Source organism: Geotrypetes seraphini, chromosome 2 (assembly GCF_902459505.1).
Source record: "Geotrypetes seraphini chromosome 2, aGeoSer1.1, whole genome shotgun sequence".
In the NCBI taxonomy this organism is placed as follows: domain Eukaryota; kingdom Metazoa; phylum Chordata; class Amphibia; order Gymnophiona; family Dermophiidae; genus Geotrypetes; species Geotrypetes seraphini.
In genome coordinates, this window is record NC_047085.1 from 33,289,245 (window position 1) to 33,315,916 (window position 26,672).

At 37.7% G+C, this 26,672-nt stretch overlaps 1 protein-coding gene across 2 annotated transcripts in view; it reads right to left on the bottom strand.

Moving 5' to 3' along the window:
* EFR3A (EFR3 homolog A) overlaps positions 1-26,672 on the bottom strand; it is a 325,895-nt gene that overhangs the window by 28,299 nt on the left and 270,924 nt on the right. For both annotated transcript variants that reach the window (XM_033933620.1, XM_033933619.1), the window contains exons 17-20: positions 23,677-23,808; positions 21,150-21,217; positions 19,771-19,898; positions 1,240-1,328 (exon numbers count right to left, since the gene is read on the bottom strand). In XM_033933620.1, coding sequence (XP_033789511.1) covers positions 1,240-1,328; positions 19,771-19,898; positions 21,150-21,217; positions 23,677-23,808 — 417 coding nt within the window. The remainder of the gene's footprint in view (positions 1-1,239; positions 1,329-19,770; positions 19,899-21,149; positions 21,218-23,676; positions 23,809-26,672) is intronic.

The following is a 26,672-nucleotide window of genomic DNA, read 5'->3' on the forward strand; positions in this document are numbered from 1 at the left end:
CCTTTCGCTTATCTGACAACAGGTTGGTCCCATTTATGGCAGATGATCGAGACTGCAATGTAATCAGTAAAGTAATTTGGATAAAGTGTGTTAAACAATATCCAAGCAGGAACTTAAGGAGAGTAATTTAATATCTTAGGTATCCCTGTACAGAAATATAAATAGCCACTACATTTATTGGATCAGAAGATGCACCAAGATTTTGTCATAAAGAAAACTTGGGAAAAATGTTTCAATCCACCTGCATCTTATAGTCTCCCAGATACTTTTCTCATCCCCTGCTCATTATCAACCCTTCTTATATTTTCCACAAGCTAATCAACTTTCATGCATGTTTTCTACTTCATGCCCTTCCCCCAAATGGTCATTCAATTTCTAACAGTGCATTCTCCTATCATGTTTGCTTCCCTGGCCTCCTCTATTCTGCCCGGTTCATAGACAAAACCGCGGAAGACAAAGGCGCTCGCCGACAACTGAGTGCAAGACAGAGGCGTGCGCCGAAGAAATTGACAGTTTTTAGGGGCTCTGACGGGGGTTTTTGTTGGGGAGCCCCCCCACTTTACTTAATACAGATCGCGGCGGCGTTGTGGGTGGTTTGGGGGGGTTACAACCCCCTTCATTATATTGTAAACTTAACTTTTTCTCTGTTTTTAGGGAAAAAGTGAAGTTTTCAGTAAAATGTGGGGGGTTACAACCCCCCAAACCCCCCACAACACGGCGCGATCTGTATAAAGTAAAGTGGGGTGTTCCCCCCCACACCCCCCGTCGGAGCCCCTAAAAACAGTTATTTTCTTTGGCGCGTGCCTCCGTGCTGCGCTCAGTTGTCCCCGCGCGCCTTTGTCTTCCGCGGTTTTGACCTGACACCATTCTGCCCCTTCAGGGTCTGGATGGCTGCATTCTCTATAAGTTTAACCAGGAGAAAAACTCTTCAAATCATCTGTGGTTTTGACACTGCCAACTGCATAAGGGGAATATCCCACCATCAAATCATTTTAGGACAACACACACATTATTTCTTGTTGCTTTAGCACAGCTCCCTGGTTAAAACGCAATGGATGGCTATAAATAATTGTTTTATCCTGTAAATGCTATTCCGTCTAAAAAGCACAGCTTCCACAGAGTAGAACCACTGAGGCAACCGTAAATAAATTGTTTGAATGCAACTGAGAAGGAAGTCTGGAGATTAGGCTCATGCCTGCAGAAGAAATGATTACTAAAACACCACAATCTGTTACATACCTTATCTTCTGAGTTGATGCCAGTCAAAATATCCACTTGAATAGATACTGTATCTACAATGCTCTTCCTTCTGGAAAGTCTGTCTTCATCTAAGTGAAGAGGATCAAAACTCAAAGAATGATCACAGATAACATTCTAAAAGCTACTTAACTGAAACATCAAATATATTCCTGGATGCCCTGGCATAGAAAAAAAGAAAATGCAAGTTACTGTAATATGAATCTGCAATAGCACAAATACAGTTATGGGTCTATCAGATTTCTGTGATAAACAAACAGAAAACTAACTGGAGTAAGAAAAGTAAGGAGAAACAGTAACGATGACCAACGGTGCTAGAAAAGTATTTATTTCTAGATGATCCGACACGTACGTGTTTCGGCTCAACAGCCTGTGAGCCTGTGTCAAGGTCTAACAAACATAAAAATACATAATACATGTCAAACATATATAAACTAAAATCGTAACACACAAAAAAATTCATGAAACATCATAAAAAGAAGAGCAGTTTTACATACATATCAAAGTTTGTGGAAATAAAAAGCATTAAAACCATTAAGGACAAAAGCAATCTTACACACATAAACACTATTCAACCATATGACCATGTGACTACTCTCATTTTTATGATTCATTAATTTTTTTGTGTTAAGATTTTAGTTTTTATATATTTGACATGTGTTTTTATGTTTGTTAGACCCCTAATGCAGGCTGTTGAGCCGAAACACGTATGTGTCCAGTCGTTTAGAAATAAATACTTTTGTGGCACCATTGGTCTCCTTGTGTTTTGATATTTCTGTGAAGGTGTTTCTCTTATGTTTTGTAAGAAAAGTAAGGCTATTTCTAAAGAAATACTACAGAGCCTATCAGATCTCAGGCTTTAACCTCACATCTCTATATTCAAGGATCTACTTTGTTTTGGAACCTATTGCTGAAGAATGTGGTCAAAGCAATTAGCATAGCTGGGTTTAAAAAAGATTTGGACAAATTCCTAGAAGAAAAATCCATGAATCACTGTTAATACAGACTTAGTTAGGGAAAGCACATCTTATCCCTGAAGGTAAGGGGCATTGAAGTCTGCTATTTTTTACCATCCTGAAAGATTGGCAATTGTTCGAAACTGGATACTGGGCTTCATAAATGTTTAGTCTAACCCAGTAGGGACGTAGGCATTTGAGCTAATCAGGGCCTTAGACTCCCAGGATGTACCAGGAAGGGGTAGGGCTGCCATTTTGAAGAGGCAGGCCTGCTGGCCAGAGGGAGTAGGCATCCCTCTGGCTGGACTTTCTCCAAAATGGTACAGGGGTGGGGAGTGGTGTCGGGGTGGGCTTAAAGGTATCGGTGGGTGTTAAGGTTTGGAGGGATGTTGGCAGTTGGGGGTATGTGTCAGGGGTTCAGGAGCTGTTGTCAGGAGGAAGTGGGCATTTCTTCAGCTGGGCTACAACTGGTGGGGGGGGAAAATCAAAGGGTTGGCAGCAGGAAGGAGTTAGAATCCCTCCTGCCAGTCTTCATTTGGGGAGCAGTCAGTGGAAGGAGGGAGGGAGTATTCCGCCTGCCAGGCTACAACTGGGGGGGTGTTGAGGTTTTGAGAGGGTTGGTGTCAGGAGGAAGTAGGTGTCCTTCCTGCCGATTTTGGGGGCACGTGTCGGGGGGGGGGTCCTCTCGTGCAGCCAGCTCAGCTAATCGTGGCAGGGTATTTTCCCCCTGAACAGCTGAGCCGGCAGGATTCTCCGAAGCACGACTTTGGGAAGTCCAGCTGGCTCAGCTGATTGGATATTCCTTTGCTGTGATCAGCTGATGGTAAGGATCAGCTGAGCCGCCTATCTTTGTGATCAGGCTATGGTGCAATTCTCTTACCAGCATTTGTAACTGTCCGAACATTGGGTGTATGGTTCAACTGATTTACAATACGTTGCCCTATTGATATACTGATAAACACAACTCTATCAGCATTCTAGTCACTTCTATCATTTATAGATGTGAGAATAAATCAATTCAATATATCGAAAAACCTCACCACTCACAAAACAAACATATAAAGATTTTTTATGGACCTCTATGGCTACCCTCAGAGGTGTTTTATTATCCAAACTGAGCTTTGGTATGCCAATATCTTCATAAGACCTTCTTATTATTTGCAACTTTCAATATTTCATCATTCTGTGTTCGTTATTTAAAAAAAAAAAAAAATCATACTCATCTTATAAATATTTCCATCTAGTTACAGGAGTTCCTTAAGGGAGTTCCTACTTCAATCTAGATAAGGGAGTTCCCATTAAGCTCTAGTTAAGGCTCTCGCTTTTTGGAGCGTGGCTACCCTAAAAAAGCTGTGAGACATGCTTACCTTAGAACAAAATTTGCCCAACAGGACCTACTACTTTTTCAAAAAACTAAAGAAGATAAAGAATTATTTAACTTGTGTGCTACCGTTTTCCATTATTTTGAAATATGTTGTTCAATCGAATAAGAAACATTGGCATGTTATCCAGCTCCATCAAATATCTGATGATCCACCTGTGATAGCTTTTCAAGTTTCAAGTTTATTCAGATTTTAATATACTGCCCATCAAATGTGTAAGCGGTTTACAGTAAAAGTAAAAATATAAATAGAGGGAATATCAAAAAGACAATTGACAAGATACATAAGAGGGGGAGAAATACAATATTTCAATATAAAAGAACACAAAAGTAAAGCACAAATGGAAGGGGGAAATATAATTTAAACTTTGTCTAAGTTTGGATTAAAATAGTACCGTTCTTATTTAATGAAAATAAACTATAGAATGGCTAAGGAAGCCTCTTATTCTCATATGTTGTATGCATCTTTAAATAGGAAAAGTTTTGAGGTTAGATTTAAACCTATCCAAGGAAGATTCTTGGTAAATATAGGAAGGCATGGCATTCCATAATGTGGGAGCAGTTACTGAGAAAATAGATTTATGAGTCGTGTTGTAAATAATATGACGTAATGAAGGGACAGTAAGAAGATTTTGATGATTGGAACACAATGTTCTTGAAAGATTATATGGAAGGAGTAATCTATCTATAAATGCTGGAGAATGTTTTTGTTGAGATTTAAAGTAAAAAAAAATTTAAATGCCAATTGGTGAGTAATGGGTAACCAGCGAGCATCTATAAGAAGTGAAGTAGGAATATTGGAAAGTTACTTAAATATAAACAAAATTTTACTATAGTAAAGAATCCTGAAGAAGTTGGTCATGTGGCTTGTGGACACTGTCAATGGTATAAAACTGCTATAGTGGGAGACTGTTGGATAGATTTCCTGTCTGGCAAAAAGATTAAGGTGAAATGTTTGACATCCTGTATGAGTGCCCAAGTAATTCAGTTTATGTGGGATGAAGTGGTCGACCTATTTGTTATAGGTTAACTGAATACAATTCTAGAATCACCATGAATAATCTTCAAGCATCTCTAGTTGAACTTTGGCTAAATTGTTCTCATACAGTGGAAGATATAAAATGGATAATTATTAATCAGGTTAATATAGGGTGGAAGGGTGGAAAGTGAAAAGTTGCTGAATTAACAAGAATAACGGTGGATCTATACATTGAATACCATGACACCATTTGGTCTTAATGATGAGACTGAAAGGATGTCACTGATTTAATCCATACTACTCTGTGATTGGTGGAGTGTGAACATGTCGTGAAGGGTTTTAAATGTGACTGTAACAAACCACGGCCATCTTTGAAGGAAGAAGACGCTGAGATGACCATGTGAAGGTAAGAAGAGTTGAAATATTATTCTATTTGTTACTGTTTTTTTGATTGAAGAATGGACAAGAAATGATTTTTTGGGGATGTGTTTGAAGGATGAACTGAGTTTTGGTCCTTGTTGTTCTATAGGGGGAGCAGCTTGAAATAGCCAATATTTTGGCAAAACATATCATGTCAGAACTCCTTTAAGGAACTCTCTTACCTAGATGGAAATATTTATGAGTATGATTTTTTTTTAATTAACCAACACAGAATGATGAAATATTGAAAGCTGCAAATAATAATGAGGACTTATGAAGATATTGACATGTCGAAGCTCAGTTTGGATAATAAAACTCCTCTGAGGGTAGTTACTGAAATCCATTTAAAAAAAACTTTATTTGTAATGTGAGTGGTGAGGTTTTTCAATATATTGGTATGCTATATTGATGACATCTTTATGTTGTAGACAGGAAGTGAATTGGAACTGCATTCCTTTACAGGGTAGTTGAACTCTTGAGATAAAAACATCATTTAATTCACATGCAACTTTTCTAATGAGTCCATTAGCTTTTTTGGATGTGGATGTATTTCTATAAAATCATAAGTTTTTTTTTTTTTTTACAAAGGTGTTTAAAAAACCTACAGTTAAAACCATGTTGTCGTATGGAAGCTGTCATCCAGTTAAGCTTAAATTAAGAACAGACTTCCATATTCCCAATGTTTGAGATATAGGATAATATGTCCATCTGATCACATTTTCAAATCATATGTGAAACCTTTTTGAAGGATTTATCAGCATAAGGATATCCAAAATCTATTCTCATGAATGCTTATAAACAAGATAAATATAACAACAGATATTTTTTACATAAGAGGCAGGATGTTGATGAGGACTCTATATTGACTTGTGTTCTACAATTTTTGATGGGGGGGAACTTGTAGACAGTGAAAATTTGCCCATTCATCTTCTAGTTAGAGATCCTCTTGGCTCATTCCACTACCTCCCTCGGGAGGGGATTCCAGGCATCCACCATCCTCTTTGTGAAAAAGAATTTTCTAACATTATTCCTAAGTTTACCACCCTTCAACCTCAATTTATGTCCTCTAGTTTTACTAGTTTCTCTTCTCTGGAAAAGATCTGGTCCTATATTAATAACGTTCAAAAATTAAAATGTCTGTATCATATTACTCCTGTTCCTCCTCTCCTCCAGAATATACATATTCAGGTTTTCCAGTATCTTCTTGTACTTCTTCTGGTACAGACCCCCTACCATTTATATTATTTTCCTCTGGACCACTTCAAGTCTTCTTATATCCTTCACCAGATACGGCCTCCAAAACTGAACACAATACTTCAAATGTGGCCTCACCAATGACCTGTACAGGGTCAACACCTCCCTTTTTCTGCTGGTTACACCTCTTTCTATATAGCCTAGCATCCTACTGCCTTATCACACTGCTTTTTTGCCTTCAAATCCTGAGACACTATCACCTTAAGGTCCCTCTGTGCATATCAGCCTCTTACCTCCCAGCACATACATCGCTCTCAGATTTCTGCTCCCCAAATGTATCACTCTGCACTTCTTTGCATTGAATTTTTAGTTACCAGACATCAGACCATTCTTCCAACTTTTAAGTAGTAAATTTAAAACAAACCAGAGAAAATATTTCTTCACTCACTGTGTAATTAAACTCCGGAATGCGTTGCCAGAGAATGTGGTGAAAACAGTTAGCTTAGCATGGTTTTATAAAACAAAAAAACAAGTTTGGATAATTTCCAAAAAGAAAAGTCCATAAGCCATTATTAAGATGAACATGGGAAAAAAACTAGTGCTTATTTCTAGGACAGGGTCAGCCAATTCCGGTCTTCGAGAGCCACAAACAGATCAGGTTTCAGGATATCCACAATGAATATGTATGAGATGAATTTGCATGCACTGCCTCCTTGAGATGCAAATCTATCTCATGTATATTTATTGTGAATATCCTGAAAACCTGACCTGTCCGTGGCTCTCGAGGACCGAAATTGCCTACCCCTATTCTAGGATAAGCAGCATAAAATATGTTTTACTTCTTGGGATCTTGCCAGGTACTTGTGACCTGGATTGGCCACTGTTGGAAACAGGATACTGGGTTTGATGGACCTTTAGTCTGTCTCAGTATATAGAATTAGGGGTATATGATAAATCACCTGGACCGCATTGTATACATCCCAGGGTACTGAATGAACTCAAACATAAAATTGCTGATCTGGTGTTAGTGATCTGCAATCTGTCGTTAAAATTGTCTGTAGTACCTTAAGATTGGAGGGTGGACAATGTTATACCGATTTTTAAAAAGGGTTCCAGAGAAGATTTGGGAAATTATAGACTGGTAAGCCTGACTTCGGTGCCAGGCAAAATAGTGGAAACAGTTATAAAAATAAAATTGTGGAACATGTAGCCAAACATGATTTAATGAGACAGAGTCAGCATGGGTTCAGCCTAGGGAGATCTTGCCTCATCAATTTGCTTGATTTCTTTGAAGGTGTGAATAAACATGTAGATAAAGTCGAGCCAGTTGATGTAGTATATCTAGATTTCCAGAAGGCTTTTGCCAAAGTTCCTCATGAGAGGCTCCTGTGAAAATTAAAGAGTCATGGGATAGGAGGCAATGTTCAATTGTGGATTAAGAACTGGTTATTGGACAGAAAACAGAGCGCAGGGTTGAATGGCCATATTTCTCAGTGGAGAAGGGTAAATAGTGGTGTGCCGCAGGGATCTGTGCTGGGACCGGTGATATTTAATTTATTTATAAATGATCAAGAAATTGGAGCTATGAGCGAAGTGATTAAATTTGCAGATGACACTAAACTGTTCAAAGTTGTTAAAACACATGCAGACTGTGAAAAACTGCAGAAGACCTTAGGAAATTGGAAGACTGGGTGTCCAAATGGCAGATGAAATTTAACGTCAAGAAATATAAAATGATACACATTGGGAAGAATAATCCAAATCATAGTTATTGGATGCTAGGGACCACCTTGGAGGTCAGTGTTCAAGAAAAGGATTTGGGTGTCATCGTAGATAATATGCTGAAGCCTTCCACCCAATTTGCGGTGGCAGCAAAAACAGGATGCTAGGAATTATTAGAAAAGGGATGGTTAACAAGACTAAGAATGTTATAATGCCTCTGTATCGCGCAATGGTGCGACCTCACCTTGAGTCCTGGTCTCCTTATCTCAAAAAAGATATCGCGGCAGTATAAAAAGTTTAAAGAAGAGCGACCAATATGATAATATGGAATTCCTCTTGTATAAGGAAAGACTAGAGAGGTTAGGGCTCTTCAGCTTGGAAAAGAGATGGCTCATGGGAGATATGATTGAAGTCTACAAAATCCTGAGTGGTGTAGAACGGGTACAAGTGGATCAATTTTTTACTGCATCAAAATTTACCAAGACTAGGGGACACTCAAAGTTACAGAGTAATACTTTTAAAACCAATAGGAGGAAATATTTTTTCACTCAGAGAATAGTTCATTTGTCGCGTTGCCAGACGATGTGGTAAGCGCAGTTAATGTAGCAGGTTTTAAAAAAATGTTTGGACAAATTCCTGGTGGAAAAGTCCATAGTCTGGTGGTTGAGACAGACATGAGACAGTAGCATGGAATGCTGCTACTATTTGGGTTTTTGCCAGGTACTTATGACTTGGATTGGCATCCACAAAGACGGGATACTGGGCTATATGGACCACTGATCTGACCTAGTAAGGTTATTCTTATGTGTCTTGATAGCAAATATGTCTCATGGCCATTTTTCGCATCTTATCTGCACCTATTCATTAGCTCACAGTCAAGTATGCCTTTTCTTAAAAATTATTTTGGTCTTATTTCTAAAGAAATCAAGATTTAATTGTTACTGGTTGTACTTATCCATTACAAATGAACATATAGAAATGACATCTGAATCATCATCAGGCTCCTGCCTATTTATGGTAATAGGTCTTGCTTCACTATTTTATAGAATAGTAACAATATCTTATTGCTTTAAGCTACTGTCATAAACAAGCTAGTTTCTCAGCACCATTTAAGAGTACCTTAATGATCTTGCACGTTCACTTTATTAAGTGCAGAGAAATGTAAAGAAACTATAGTACCTATATGCAGTATTACGAAACCAGCAGCACTGTACAAGATGGTGGTTGAAGGCAGAAGATGTCAAACATGTCAGACTTGATAAAACTACTTAAAACACTCATCTCTTCTGATTATTATGCTAGTCTTGATGCCTTTTGGATTTGCAAGAACTTAACAGTTAATCTCTGCATTATAGATGAGCATGAGAAAGAAATGCAAAGATCTCTTACATACAGTAAAATAAATGGAAGGAGGATTAGTCAAAACACCAAAAAAATAACTACAACTACAGCACTGTCTAGAACTACGCAACTTAACTCTACATAAAACACACTATATTATGCCCATATTCTATTTCTACGTTTTTCTAGAAGCACTTCATTATTTTGTGTGGAATTAGTAATTAAACCACATAACTAATGACCTAGGTACAGGTAAGGCTGACAGGGTTTACCTTTTGAGTTGTATCTGGATTTATAAGTTTTTTTGCTTGAAAGAAAGCAAGCTAAATTCAAAAGAATAAAGAAAAGTAAAGAGTGATTAAGTATAAAGAATATTAATGTGAGAAACAAAGAAATAAAATTATTAAACATATTAATGAAGTGTAAAAATACTTTCTCCGATATATTTGTGAAACTGAAGACAGACACAAATGTGACGCTACTGAACCTTTTCTACTGAAAAAGTATTAATTAGGATAGAATCAAGTTTATTGTTGCAAGATTACATTGCACCTCTTAGCCTGACCTCTTACCTTGGTCTAATAGTGTCACTGTGTTGAATTCTATTGTTTCTGAAACAGCTATAAAGAAATGGAAGGTGCAGATACATACTTCTTGGTCTATCACTATGACCTAATTTATTTGGTCTTCTTCAACCCCAGAAGTCTTTGGTGGGAATTATTTCATCTCTATGACTTCCCCTAAACTTAATAACTGGTTGCACTATCTTCAGAAAGTGGAAGAAGGATCTGACTGAAAATAATTGTAAACAGCACAAGGAATACCAAGTCAATGCAAGGCGCTAATAAGCAAGGCGAAGAGAGACCTTGAAAAGAAGATTGCGCTGGAAGCAAAAACACACAGTAAAAACTTTAGGTATATTAAAAGCATGAAGCCAGGAAGAGAATTGGTTGGACCACTAGATGATAAAGGGATAAAAGGGGCTCTGAGGGAAGAAAAGGCCATAGGAGAGATTAAATGAATTCTTTGCCTTGGTCTTCACTGAGGAAGATGTGGGGGAGCTACTGGTGCCAGAAATGGTATTTAATTCTGATGAACCAGAGAAACTCAAATAAATCTCTGTAACACTGGATGATGTAATGGTCAATTGGACAAACTGAACAGCAGCAAATTGCCTAGACAGGATGATATACATCCCGGAGTGCTGATAGAACTGAAAAATGAATATGCAGTTATTGTTAGTAATTTTTCTTTAAAATCCAGCAGAGTACCAGAAGACTGGAGGGTGGCCAATGCAACACTGATTTTTAAAAAGGGCTCCAGAGGTGATCTAGGAAATTAAAGACTGTTGAGTCTGACATCGGTGGAATGCAAAATGGTAGAGACCATTATAAAGAACAAAATGACAGAACATACTGTATACATATTCAGAACATAAGCATGGATTAAGTCAAGGGACATCTTGTCTTACCAATCTACTGCATTTCTTTGAAGGGGTGAATGAATATGTGGATAAAGGTAAGCTGGTTGATATTGTGTATTTGGATTTTCAAAAGGCATTTGACAAAGTACCTCATGAAAGACTTCTTAGGAAATTAGACAGTTATAGGATAGGAGGTAATGTCCTATTATGGGTTAAGAACTGGTTGTGATGGCAATAAACAATAATTGTATTAAGCAGGATATAAGGGGGGTGCATATCCTAATATGTATGAGACACCCCTTGTCTGGGAATCCTACTTCTTGACAGACTCCTGTAAGATTAGGAAATAGATGAGTCCTAGCAGGTCATTGTGTCCTAAGTGAACATGTTGTTATCCCCTCTATTGCTGACAGGGGTGAAACCAATGGTATGTGATAACTAAGTCATTATTGTTGCTATGGAAAATTACAAATGAAACGTGATTATCAAGGAACTATATGACTTGAAACTAACCAATAGAACATTGCTGGAGTATGCAGTCTATCATTGGATCTTAATGAAGCAATTGTAATTTAATTGGAAGATGTAGCAACTACGTATATTTAATAATTAATTAATTGATGATATCATAAACCCAATAAAATGGCCAGTCACTTGTAATTCAGCGAGATTCTTGGTTGGTTTTCTACCATTTAGTAGAACATCAAGAACTCCCAATGCCTTGAATGTTTAAACTACACTTTTGTGCTTTGGTAATTTTTTCCTTGGTCTCCTCCAGAGATAGAAGAAAAGGCTGAGGGAGTATGAAACCTGTTCATGTAGTTATTTAGAGCAAACAGTGGAAAGACAGAAAACAGAGAGTAGGTTTAAATGGTCAGTATTCTCAAGAAGGGTAAATAGTGGGGCAAACGACCAGATGATTTAGTGTCCGATTTGGGGAACATAGGAGTAGTTTGAAGTGTGAGCAGACTGAATAGCTGCTGGTCCAACATTGTTTAGAGCAAAGGCATCAATTTACCACTTTATAATGCTGTATTGTGGATCACATTCCAGAAGGGATGCATGGTAGTGACAGAAAAACTAGTCTGATGAAGCGTGAACAAGAATGGATCTTTCGCCTAATATCTGAAGAACCAGCAGGATTGAATTCCAGGATAGAATGGCATTTTTTTTTTTTTTTGACCAAAGAGAATTTCTGGCAAGAGTCATATTGATGTCAGACATGGTTGTTGATTGAAATCTGACCGAATGGAGGCCATTTTTGTGATACCTGTGAGCACGGAGCAAATGTGCCGAAGTGAGTAAGAAACACAAGTGGATGAGAAGGTCTCTTGTTTGTTTATGCAAACACTTCATATGATGTAATTTCATTTTTAGGTGAGTTATTTTTTGCCTTGATGCAGCAGTGACGAAGCAAGTCGTATTATGCCCTGACGCAGCTTCAGCGATACACTGGCTTGACATCATTGGCTAGATTGAACACTAGGCTGAATGTCTTAAAGCTGGAAGATAATGATTACACTTGAGATCACATTGAGATAAGTGAACTTTTTCTTTGTTGTTGGAATTAATAAATATTGCATACAATAATAGTTACTGTTGAACAGTGCTCAGAAAATCTTCAATGTCAGACCAAATGCCGGAACCAAGCCTGACGGTGTAAACAGTCTGTATCTCAGGTCTTAATCATCGCACTGAACACATATTTTAATGAATAAATCAGGACTTGAAAAAAACGTGAAAGTTTCAAAAAGACTTATCTGAAATGACTGGTGATTGTTGAAAAACTCTGGGCCTTGATGCGTTTCACAATAGCTTCTTCAAAAAACCCAATGATGTAAAAAAAGCCCACCATTTCACTTCAAGTTCCCAGGGAAGTGGAATGGTGGGATTTTTTTACATCATTGAAGATTTCACATCATTGACGATTTTTCAAATTATGGAAGTTTTTCATCTGTGTGGTCTTCGGTTTTTTTAAAGTTTTTGTTTTTTTTCAGGGGTCTTTTGGTCCTTGTGTTTTAATTGATTTTTTTAAAATCCCGCGCTTGGACGGGTGAAGCCACTTCCGGTGCAACAGCTGTTATTTAGCTGTTAGTGTCTTTGAGTAGGCTGTCTGCAATTTTGAAGTTGCGGTGTCGAGTGTGGATAGGTAACGCCTCCAGCCTCTGTAAAATCATATTTTTGAATAGGGGTTAGTAGTGAATGTGTGCACAGTGGATTATAACTCATATTAATATTTATTTATTTTCACAGACTACTCTGTTTTTGAACGCTGAAGAATTGGCAATGTGGGTTTTCTGAAGAAGGTATCATGAAATGTGTCAAGACGCAGAGTTTTTCAACAATCACCAGTCATTGAAGATTTTCTGACACTGTTCAATAGAAACTACTGTTGTATGCAACACAGTTTTAAGTAAGGGGACCACTTTTTTTTTCCTGATAAGCCATCACATTAGAAGTGGGATTGAAAACTGAAATTTGCTTCCCTTAGTGTGTGGAAATTAATAAATAGACATTTTCTTGCTGCTGAAATGATCATGATGCTAAGATAAATGGAGTTTTTCCCTTGCTGTTGAAGTGAACAGGTTGAGAGCAAATAGAAATTATTGCATTTAGAAAATGCTGGATGCTTAATAGGAGTTTAAATATTTAAATAGAGATATAAAATTTGAACACTGAAGGAAGGAGATCCACTATTAATTTGGGGGACAAGAAGTTTTTATGCCAAGGAGGTTTCTCCCTGTTTATGATCTATCTGCATTAAAGTCACAGTCAGTCTGAGGCTTTTTCTTCCTTTTCCTCTTCCTCAAGAATTTTAGCAGAGTCCTTCTCTGATACATATGTTTTCAGGGATTTTGTTTTTTGGTGTATGTGGAATTATTGGAACCCTGAGTCCGTTTTTTTGGTTCATTTAAACAGTGGTGCTCCCCAGGGGTTTGTGCTGGGACTGCTGCTTTTTACATTACATTACATTACATTTGTGATTTCTATTCCGCCTGTGCCTTGCGGTTCTAAGCGGATTACAGTTAAAAGAGATCAGGACATTACCGAGAGAATTACATTACAACAATTTAAGTAAATTACATGTTGTGGTATAGAAATACAAGTATAAGATATCTGGATTTATCGATAGAATAGCTTGACAGGGTTCAAGTAGTTACAAGGTTCAGTGGGGAAAACAATATAGGCAACTGAAGAAAGATACCTAACTTTGAAGGAATCAGTTAAGTGGATACCTAAGAGAGATGCTTATTTAGGAGAAGGTTAAATGGATACCTAAGGGAGATGCTTATTTAGGAGTTTGGATATTTTTGGTAAATGAGGTTCAAGGGGATGACTAGTGTGTTATTTGCTGGGGAGAGTGCATGTGTGATTGGGGAGGGGAATATTAAGTAAGGACGTGTTTTTTGAAAAGAAATGTTTTGATTTCTTTCCGAAACACTTTGATGTCTGTTGTTTTGATCATCAGTTTGGTGATGGTGGGGTCAATTTTCGCTGCCTGAGTTGCTAGAAGGCTGTCGTAAAGTTTCTTACGTCGGGTACCATTATGAGGGGGGAAGGTGAAAAGATTCTGAGTTCTTCTTGATCTGGGTAGTCGGTAGCGGCAAAGACGGTTGTTCAGGTAATTGGGGGCCATACCATGGGTTACTTTGAAAAGTAAGCAGTAGAGTTTGAATTGAGTTCTTGCTTTTATCGGAAGCCAGTGAGAGTCTACATAGGCGGGTGTGAATTGCCATACTGGGACAGACCGAAGGTTCATCAAGCCCAGAATCTTGTTTCCAACAGTGGCCAATCTAGGTCCCAAGTACCTAGCTAGATTGCAAGTAGTAAAACAGATTTTATGCTGCTTATCCTAGGAATAAGCAGTGGATTTCTCCAAGCCATTTCAACAATGGCCTATGGACTTCTCTTTTAGGAAATTATCTAAGCCTTTTTTAAACCCTGCTAAGACAACCGATTTCAACATATTTATCAATGGTCTAGAGATGGGAATAAGTAGTGAGATAATTAAATTTGCTGATGACAAAGTTGTTAAATCAAAAGAGGATTGTGAAAAATTGCAAGAGGACCTTGTGAGACTGGGATAATGGGCATCAAAATGGCAGATGATGTTTAATGTTAGCAAGTGCAAAGTGATGCATGTGGGAAAGAGGAACCCAAACTATATCTACGTGATGCTAGGTTCTGTGTTAGAAGTCACTGAACAGGAAAAGGATCTAGGTGTCATTGTTGAGGACACGTTGAAACCCTCAGCTCAATATGCGATGGCAGCTAAGAAAGCAAATTTAATGTTAAAAATTATGAGGAAAGGAATGAAAAACGAAGATGAAAATGTCATAATGCCCTTGTATCGTTCAATGGTATGGCCATATCTCAAATACTGTGTGCAATTCTGGTCGCTGTCTCTCAAAAAAGATATAGTGGAATTAGAAAACGTACAGAGAAGGGAGACAGAAATGGTAAAAGGAATGGGACAATTCCCCTTTTAGGAAAGGCTAAGGTGGCTAGGACTCTTCAGCTTGGAAAAGAAATGGCTAAGGGGTGATATGTTAGAGTTCTATAAAATACTGAGTGTAGTGGAAAGGGTAGATGTGAAAAGCTTGTTCACTCTTTTCAAAAATACTAGGACTAGGGGGCATGTGATGAAGCTACTAAGTAGAAGATTTAAAACAGACTGGAGAAAATGTTTCTTCAAACAACATGTAATTAAACTCTGGAATCAATTTGTTGCCAGAGAATATGGTAAAATCAGTTAGCTTAACAGGGTTTAAAAAAGGTTTGGATAATTTCCTAAAAGAGAAAGTCCCGAGGCCATTATTGAGATGGCTTGGGGAAATCCACTGCTTATTCTTTGATAAGCAGCATAAAATCTGTTTTACTCTTTGGGATCTAACTAGGTACTTGGGATCTGGGTTGGCCACTGTTGGAAACAGGATAATGGGCTTAATGGACCTTCATGTCAGTCCCAGTATGGCAATTCTTATGTTCTTATATATAAAAACAAATGCTTCTTATAATTTGATATTTCTTTCATATCGCTGTTGAGGAATCTTTGGAGAACTGCTTTAAAATTCAGATACATTTTGGTGTTTTCACGCTTGAATTGCTTGTTTCAGGTCCTGCCACAGCATCTTTGTTGAGTTCAACTCAGGTCTTTGGCAAAGTCAGTCCAAAACTTTACTTTTGTTTCTTCTCACCCATTAAGATGTTGACTTGCTTTTGTGTTTTGGATCAATGTCGTATTGAATCATCCAGTTATGCTACAACTTCAATTCAAGGACAGATGATGGCCATTCTCCTTAAGAATTTTTTGAAATTGGGCAGAATTCATGGATCTTTCAATAATGGCAAGCAGCCCACACCATACGGCCCGTGATCTATTTAAACGTCTCTAGAGAGAGAGGAGACATGATAGAGACGTTTAAATATATCACGGGCCGTATTGAGGTGGAGGATGATATTTTCTTTCTTAAAGGTCCCTCGGCCACAAGAGGGCATCCACTGAAAATCAGGGGTGGGAAATTTCATGGCGACACCACCTCACCGAAAGGGTAGTTGATCATTGGAACGATCTTCCACTTCAGGTGATTGAGGCCAGCAGCGTGCCAGATTTTAAAAGGAAATGGGATACACATGTACTTTAGTTAGATTGTGAGCCTTCGGGACAGTAAGGGAATTTTTCAAGTACCTTTCTTATTTCTAATCTTAATGTATATTTTCTGTAAACCGCTTAGAACCTAACGGATGTAGCGGTATATAAGAAATAAATTACATTACATTACATTACATGTGGGATCTCTAGGGGGGTAAAATCAAGGGGGGTGGGTCATTAGAGTGGGCAGGCTTGATGGGCTATTGCCCTTTTCTGCCGTCATCTTCTATGTTTCTATGTTACCACTATGTTTTACTGTTGGTATGATGCTCTTACTATGGTAAGCTTTACACCACACAACATGGGAGCTGCATTATCCAAAGTGTTCTACTTTTGACCTGTCTGCTTATAGAAAATTACCCAAAAGGCTTGGGGATCATCCAGGCTTGTTTTTGCAAATTTGAGATAAGCATCGATGTTACTCTTGGATAGCACCTGGTTACTCTCCCATGAATACCAATTTTGTCTAGTTTCCTTCTTTTTGTGGAGTCATAAGCACTGACCTTAGCTGAGGAAGGAGAGGCCTGCATTTCTTTGGCTGCTCTTCTGGGAAGTTTTATGACTTCCTTGATTTGCTGATGCTGTGCTCTGGAAAAAAATTTGGCAGCCTGACTATTCCTGGGAAGATTCACCACTGCTTCAAGTCTTCTCTATTTTGAAATAATGTCTTGCACTGTGGTTCGGTAGAGTCTCAGAGGTTTAGAAATAGCTCTGTAACGCTTTCCAGAAGATGTTTTAAAGGCTGTGAATAGGATGGAAAATACTTTGCAGGGAACATTGGTTCAACTTTAGATTAGTCTAATTTAATTTATTTGATAGAGCACAAGTATATACAAAGGAGTAAAATATATGCGGTTTACAATTCAAAAGAAGATATAAGGGAGGGAATTATAACTATAAAACAATAGTTTCAAGTTTATTTAAAATTTCTTATACCGCCTAATCAAACTTCTAGGCGGTGTACAAAAATAATATAATATAATAAACAGAAAAATATACCATAGAATTAGATTAAAAATTAACACTGCAAGACAATATCAGGGTATGTTAGTACAACAAATAACATAACATACAGACTTACTTCAAACATACTGGTACAGGAGAGAACAAGGTTTAGGGAAGTGTTACAATATATCCAGGATAGTTGGATAAGGATTATGCAAATGGATGGGTTAACTTCCTTAATTAAAATTCATAAAATACCATAAAGATATCAGGTTAAAGCTAGTTAAATATCAGAGGAAAGTGTGTCAAATGCTAGTGCAAAATAGTAAATTTTTAGTTGAGATTGAAAGTTTGCTGAACATGAACAAAAAAAATTAAGACTTATTTTGAATACTGACTCTAAGATAGCTACTATACGATCAGCTATTAGTTCATCAGTAAAAGGTAGCCTAGTAGTACATGCTAGCCTTGAAGGTTTGGAGAATCGATTTAGAGCAAGGAATATAAGGTTTCTGAATTTTTGGGAATTATTAAAGATGTATTTTAAAGATGTTCTTTAGTTAGAACATTCAGAATCTTCTGGGGTTCTGAGTACTACTTATTTACCAAGAGGAGTTAAGGTGCTCTTGTTTCCATTGCATCTCCTGTCTAGATGATTCCAAATTCTTGGAGTCATCTCACGATTTGATAACTAAGAGAGCTACTTTATTATTATCTTTCCAGACAGAACAACAAAAGAAGAATATTCTTTAAGCTTATTTTCCTAAAAAAAAAATGTAGGCCCATATTCTATAAATAGCACCCTACCAGTGCCTAACTTATCCCTTCTTTTACAAAACCATAGCACGGTTTTTAGCGCCATTACAGATTCTCTTGTAAACACCAGTCCTACCCAGGCTTCACACACAGGAGAGTCCAATAAAATAATTTATTCAGAGATAGTTCTTTTTTTATTTTTAGTAGATTTTTATTTTCTTTCTGGTTGTAAAGTGAAGGTTTCAACATGTTTCAATAAGTGACAAAACCATACTGAAGCAATGGATACACTTTCTACAAACCTAACTTTTAAAATCATATAATTTAAGTGTTGACTTAAATTGAGGCCTATGTTGCTTACTGCTATACTGCTACTGTCCCATGGTTAATTTGTCTATCTGTGCATGTACACCATATGCTAATTTTTCTTAATTTTGTCTAAGGGAGTGTGTTTGGAGGTGGAAAGAAGGCGTGATAGCACTAATCAGTTATTACATGAGGCATTTCCGTGCACTAATTAATTAGTTAGCAAATGGGCCCTTACTTCCAATAAAATAGATGTTGGTAAGGGCTCATGCAGTAACTTTTAATGACCATGTGCCAATGGCAAAACTAGCATGTACCAAACAGAAACTCCAAAAATGCTGCCAAAAATCTATACTAGAAACTACAACAAGGCAGAAATAGTCAAGGTTCAGAGAATGGTCACTCAGGGTAAACTCCCCGCACACCTAACAACACTAAGAGACAGACAAATAATCTGATATAATATACTATAGGGTGCCCTCAGTGTGGGGAAACAGCGACGGGAGACCAGGCTCCAACGCTTAATAGCATCAGGTGAAGGTAATACACCCACACCCGCACACCATCATTGGGCATCCAACAGTGTGCAATAAATCAAAAGTGCTAAACACAACTTAGTAAAACACAAATCAAAATGTGTATACAGAGTAAACCACTGAGCGACCATTCACTGAACCCCCCAGCCAACTCCCCAACAAAAATAAAAATAGAAACGCAGACTTAGCTGAAGGATAGAAGCATCCCTGAGGCACAAAAATCAGGACCTCACAGGCTACCAGGTTCAACCAGCATGGTTTCGGGATCAAACCCTTCTTCAGGAACCCATGTTGAAGCAATGGGAGTCCGAGTCAGCTAGAGGGTGGGCGGGTGGGCGGAGAGAGGGAGTTGGCTGGGGGGTTCAGTGAATGGTCGCTCAGTGGTTTACTCTGTATACACATTTTGATTTGTGTTTTACTAAGTTGTGTTTAGCACTTTTGATTTATTGCACACTGTTGGGTGCCCGATGATGGTGTGTGGGTGTGAGTATATTACCTTCACCTGGTGCTATTAAGCATTGGAGCCTGGTCTCCCGTCGCTGTTTCCCCACACTGAGGGCACCTTATAGTATATTATATCAGATTATTTGTCTGTCTCTTAGTGTTGTTAGGTGTGCGGGGTGTTTACCCTGAGTGACCATTCTCTGAACCTTGACTATTCCTGCCTTGTTGTAGTTTCTAAAACTAGCATGTAGCCATAAATTAGGAAAATGGGAAAGTCAGCCATTCAACCAGAATGTGCAAAAGATAAATGAATGCTGCAAGTGTGTTTTGCCCCAATGATCAAGTGTTGGAGAAATTTTAGAATCCCTCTTCATGTTAATGTACCATAAGACATTAAAAATATCAAATGTAATTTTTAACAGCTGTTGTTGTTGGACATCGATAATTAATCCCTTACCTGTTACTTGGGGTACATAAGGCACTGACAGCCTGTCTACGCTGTAACCACTGCCGCCTAATGATTCTGCAATCTTGTTGGTCAGGAAAAACAAATTTTTTTCATGCTTTTCCAAAGATTTTGGGAGACTTAAAAAAAACACAAAAATAAAATTCCATTTATTTTAGAAAGCTTTGTATATTGGGAAACCAATAGTCCCATAATAATTGCATAAATCTCTGTTTAATTGCTGAACTTGATAGTTCTCAAACTGTACTATCACTTTTACAAAGCAAATTAGCTGTGTATTTTCAAGTGATACTCGGTGAAAGTGTAAAATAATTTGAGGCTATGCAAGTAGAAATTAATGCTCCTTTCAATTAAAAAAGATAAAACACATTCACAAGTGTATTATATAAGAATTATATAAAACACTTTCAAACCTATTTTAATTACGTTGTACATCCCCAAAAAATACATGTGGAAGTGACCACATGTACATTTTGGCTATCATTTTAAAAAGACAGAATGTAGGTCCCATCTAAAATCAACACAGCCATGGGAAAACACATGTAGGATAAAGTGAACATGCAAGGGGAGGATCAATTTTACAAACATACACAAACCAGGAAAGCATCGGATTTTACAGGAGTATGTGCTGTCACGTATGCATCTAAGTGGCAAAATAGCAGTCTATATCTGTACATAGTAGCATAAACACATGTAAGGCCGCCATTTTGCAAACTTATATATGGCTCTCAAACACAAAGCTGATGAACCCCCATGGACCAGAAGTCCCCTAATGATCTTTTGATGTCCCCCCAGAAAATGACAAGCCCCTCATCAATGTCTTACACCTTCCCCTACCTCCTAGGGAGTCCTGGGCCACTCACCCCCTCTCAGGGCTTCCTGGTGGTGGTCCTGGTGGTCTAAGGGTGAGCACCTTGTCTGGCTCTGGGAACAAAAATGGCACCAATGATCCTTAGAAATAGTCTCATGGTTCTACTATGAGAGGTCAATATGTAGGTAGGTAGGAGAGAGAGAAGAAGAAAAGCTGGACTGGTAGTGGGTTGGGGGGGGGGGAGGAGAACACTCAACCAATGGGGGAGAAGGCACAAAGCTGCATTAAAGGTTGATTGGTTAGTTAGTTCGTGGTTGATGGCTACAGAAGGAATAAAAGCTAGATCAATGATGGGCGGGAGAAAGAAGGAGAAAGGATATACCAGTGGAGTTGGGGGGGGAGGGAAGAAGGAGAAAACCTAGACCAGTGGTGGGTTGGTGGAGGATAGAAGGAGAAAAGGTAGACCAATAGCTGGTTGGTGGTGGGTATAGTTTACTCTTTCCTTTAAGAAGAGAAAAAAATTGTATTCTAGTTACAAAAACAATTTTAAGCAATATACCTGCACTTGTCTCGAAAAATGACTTCAGGCAGAAAATAAGGGGCTTCAACATTTCTAGTTTCAATTACCTAAAAAACAAATTGATATTTACTGCAGATTCATTGCACAAAAGGAAAAGGGATCTAAACATTACACAAGGCAACAAATATTTTTTTTTTTCGGAATCATCTGACAACACAGCACGTTTTTCCACATTAGTTTTTCATGCTGATTTCAGATCTGTTATTAGTTTTTTTCAGTCACGTAAATTTTTAACGTTATGACTAATGTTAGTTTATAACATTTTAGTATATAGGCTTTTAAGAATTACAGTATCAACTTAAAGAAATGTTTCAGTATCTTCGGTCCACAGTCAAATAAGAACACAGCATAGTATAATTATACTGAACTGTGTCCAATATAGCAACCAATTTTCTTCAAAAATGCTTAGAATATGATTTCTTTTTGTGAGTTGTGTCTGGATTGTCACGGCACAACATCCAGCAGTAGTCGGCCATCATACTTTCATTCCAGAAACCTTGGTAGCGATGCTCCATTAGCTGAATGTCCTGGTGAAAACATTCTCCTTGCTCGTCACTCACTATACCAAGATTTTCCAGAAAAAAAGTCAAGATGTGAGTGCAAAAAGTGCATTTTTAATGACATGCGACAGCCAAGTTTCTAATATGAGTCAAGGAGATTCTGAACTCCTTCCTTGTATGAAGGAGACTTATGGATGCCCAGAAAGTTTTCCACTAACCACCTGAATGTCTTCCAAGCTTCAAGCTCAGCTACTGAGAGTTTGATTGTTTAAAATCTTCATCCTGCATAACAAACTTGATCTGTCGGCTTATAGATATCAGTTCCTTCAGTTTTGCAGTTCTGATTTTTTGAAATTTCTTAACAAGATATTGAGTTTGCTTTACCCATGGCCTTTACCAGGTTCTTTATCAAACCCAGCTTGATATGAAGAGGTATAAGAAATATTTTATGAGGATCCACCAACGGCATAAATTTCACACTGCTTGTCACTGGGCTATAGGTATCCCTCAGCTGCAAGACATGCTTGACATAATGTTCAGCTGTAGATCTGCTACTTCACAAGCATAGGAAACAGCAGTATTTAGTGAATCTTCTTTGCATTCCCATTAGCATGCCAATGACCTTCACATCACCACAGATATTCAACTGGTGTGTTTTATAACTGATTGCTTCTAGTAAATTATTCATATTCTCATGACTCCTTTAGATGAGCAGAATGGGCAATTGGTATACTTGGTTTGGAATTTCCGTTGTGCAGTAACAAAGCCACAAGCTTCTCTGTGAAGAATCAATAAAGAGATGCCATTCATCTGGACAATGCACTTGTGACAAACTGTTGAAGAGTCCGTTGATGTCATGACAAAAGCACAATGAGCAATTTACAGCAAAGAATGTTGTTAAGTTATGATTCCTTTTTCTGTAATGAGCTATTTTACCATCTTTTGCAAGCAAGTGCTTTTCCTTAAGCCTTGAAGCAAGAAGTTCTGCTTTTTCTTTTGAAAGATTTAGATCACGAATAAGATCATTGAGCTCAGCTTGTGTAAAGGTCTCTAGTTCTGAATCTTCATCATTCACATCATCAGCATCAGATAATTCTGGATTGTGACCAGGTGCTGCATCATCATCACATTCCTCATCATATCCACAGAAGCAAGCCAATCTTGTGAAGGTACAGGGATAGGAAGTGAGTCATCATGAGGAACAGGCTTAATAGCAGAATCTAGAGTAGGATATATAATTTTGTGCTTAGTTTTAGCTGAGAACCACTTGTGCTCACAATGCAAAAGTAGCAATCTTTAATATGGTCTTGCGGTTCCCTCCATATCATTGGGATTGCAAATGACATCGCTGCCTTTCGTCGACTGAGCTAGTCATGAAGTCCGTTGGAACAACTTGGTACAGATGATATGTGGAGCCCAAAACTTATCCTGGTCCCCCAGTCGACAGCCAAAGTACAATTTGTATACCTTCTTCAGATCTACGGTAATGGGTGACGTTGTGCTTTCATCGTGAATGAACCACAGACATGACAGAAACTATCTGGATGATTAATGTCTTGGGCATGATAAAGACTGATATTAATCACCATCTGGAGCATAAAAAAACAAAGACAACTGTAGTCAACCCTCCTTATACGTTTATCCTATAAATGCATGATATATTGCCCAATTAATATTTATAATTATATATAATGAGCCTCATTCCAAAATTGTGACGTGCTAGTGAAAAACTAAACACAGATTTGAAATCAGCATGAAAAATACTACAAATCCCACCCAACATTAACTGATGAAAATCATGTGTTGAGCTGTGTAATGACTCAGTTAATTTAACTAATATCATCCAAGATGAAGATCATATATTTCTGCTCTGTAGAGTCTGGAATAAGTGTAAGCTATAAGTTTCCTTCTATTTAGGTCCAGGAACAATTTATTCCATTCGCCATAATAATTTCATTAGCCTAATAAAACCACATGCAGTAACTCTATGGCTCATAACACTGTACCTTGCTGACATGTTGGCAGAAGGCAGGAACTGCAATCATCTGACTCAGAAAGTTTAAGTAGGCTGCAACCAGTGCCATTACACCACAGCGATTAAACATTGGCAGGTTATCCTCATTAATGATGACCATGTCCTTGAAACAAGAAACAAAATCAACTTAAAAGATCTGTATCTATAGTATTAATTATTCTCTTTTGTGTATTAGAATTTTTTTTCAATAGGCAGCCAGAAAAACTATTGATCCCAGCAACCATACAAACTCAGAGTTCATGTATAGTTCTGTCAGCAGAGAGGGAGGACACTTTTCATACAGTCCTTCTATCCAGATTATTCTCAGGAGTATTTTTTGCATGATCATGATTATTGAGGGGATGGCCCAAGGCACATACATTTATGGAGGTGTGTATGTGTGGTGTGATTGGGGAGGGGTGTGTGGAAGAAGAGTTGATGAAAACCTTTGTATCCTGCCATTTATGATCCAGGGATGGAGACCAGTGGTCTGAATCTGAGGCACTGGCCTCTGTATTCACAGCCAAAACGTTTTTCAACTTCCTAATATCATGTAACATAGCAGATAATGTTAGAATTAGACTATTTAGCTCATTTAGGGTTCATTTTAATAAGCTGTGTTAGGGCTTATCCTGGTACGCACTTAGGCATCCCACAATAAATTCTGGGAGGGGGTATGTCTGGAGATGGAGAGTGGACATTTCTACACTTATCAGTTAGTGCATCCACATTGCTGCATGCTAACTGATTAGCGTATGAGCCCTTACTGCATATAAAATAGGGGGCTGATTCTACAAATGGGCGTCCCGATTGTAGGCGGTGGTAGGCGTCCTTCCGCCATCTGGCAACCAATCGGGATGCACGTTTTTAGAAAAAAACTCCCCGAGGCAGGACGCTCAGTTTTGCTGTTTCTTTCTAGGTTTTTGTGTAACTGATTTACCATCTCTGTGCACTGCTTCCTTCCTGGATTGTGCTTGGTGGTCTGATGGTTTTGGCCCTGCCCACTTTGTTGACATCACTAGTTTACTGCCAGGAAGATTCTTTGAGCATGCTACTTTCCAGGCACTGCAACTTTGCTCAGTTTTTCTGGTTGTCTTTAGCTTTATGCCTATCTGACTTAGCATCTCTATGCATTTTGGTAGGCAACAACTCAGTGAGCTTTTAGGGGTTGCTTATTACTACTGGGTTGAGTGAGACTATTTGAATTCTTATTGATGTTCATTTTAGATTCTTTAACTTGAAGTGCTAAGATAACCATGAGGTTGTTCATTTTATTAGGTTTGGCATTTCTTGGCCTAAGTGGCTTAGATAACAATAGTCCAAATTGGACAGGGCATTCTATTCCTCTCTGGTACCATTCATTTAAAAGACCAAGATTAAGAAGGAATATTAATATTGTTAGGCATAATTTGATAGGTTGTACTCCCGTGTCTTCATTTCACATTCCTATTCAGATAGGTCAAAGAAAGAAAGCTGGTAAAGAGTTGAAATCACTTATTGGAAAGAATAGTTCTAATTTGATAAAAGTACATGTTGAATCCACATCATCTATGATTAATTCATGTACTCCAGTATCTTGCATGTACTTTAATGCTAGATTGGTAGTTAATAAGTTACTCTTATTAAATGAAATGATTATGTCATCTGACCTAGGATTAGATTTTATTGCTGAAACATGGTTTAAAGATTTTGATTTGCCCTGAAACTTCACATTTATGCCCTCACAATTTAATTTAAATTTATTTAAAAGACTTATATCCTACATATTTAACAATCTATGTGGGTTACAATATACATACACATTCAATAGCAGACAAACAATCTAACTAAACATCATTCTATAAAATCTTACATAATAATCTACAATCCAAAAGCTTAAAATAAAACAGAATTCAAATGGACCAACCACAAATTCCTCTCCTCAAATACTTACGAAAAGTTAAATACACAGGAATCTTACAGATAGCGTCAGGTAAGGCATTCCACATTTGAGGGCTTACCACGTCAAATACCCCAGAGTAAATAGTAGATTTAGCAATCGACCTTAAGGAAGGCACTTTCAAAAGATGCCAAGATTCTGACTGTAATGCACGAAAGGGCAAATATGGTGTAATTAAATTAATCGTTTCCTTTGGTAATGCAAGCTGGATGATCTTAAATACCAGTACCACGATCTTAAACTGAATTCTATTATATTTATATTATATTGAATTCTATTATAATGAATTCTATTGAATTATATTATGCTGAATTCTATTCTATTTATATTCTATTGAATTATATTTGTAACGAGAAATACCCCCAATCACTCTCGCTGCCACATTCTATGCTGCTTGTAACGCCCTCAACACCTTCTTAGGAAGTCCACAAAAGAGAGCATTACAATAATCTAGATGAGGTAACACAAAACACTGCATAACCTGTCAAACGTTTTCTGGAGAGAATAACTTACGCAGCCTCAATACTAGACGAATCTTAAAAAAGGCTATCTTTACCACTGAGGCAATGTGCCCACGAAAAGCCAAAGAGGAATCCAACAACACCCCCAAACTTTTAATCTCATGTTATATCAGTATCTCCATCATACACAAACATTATAGCATACTTCAACTTCCCAGAATAGACAGACATGGTGAGAGTCTGGCTGTTATTTAAAAAAGTTTTTTCCATCTTACACTTATAGATTCTATCTCTTTAGAAGAGCTGAGTGTCTGATGTGTGAATTGGTGAACCAGAATAATATTACAATTGGTTCCTTCGGAATTTTGCTTAATTGTCATCCACCAGGTTCTTGGTCTAATGTTGTTAAAAACTTACAAGAGATTATTTTTCTTATGCATATCAATTCTCTAGATTTCTGGTATTGAGAGATATTAATCTGCCATTGGAATCTAATGAAGAAATTAATGTATTAAATTTTTAAATGTTTAATAATCAGTTGTCTTTGGTCCCTACTTCGATCACGTTGGAATCTGGAGTTTCTCTTAA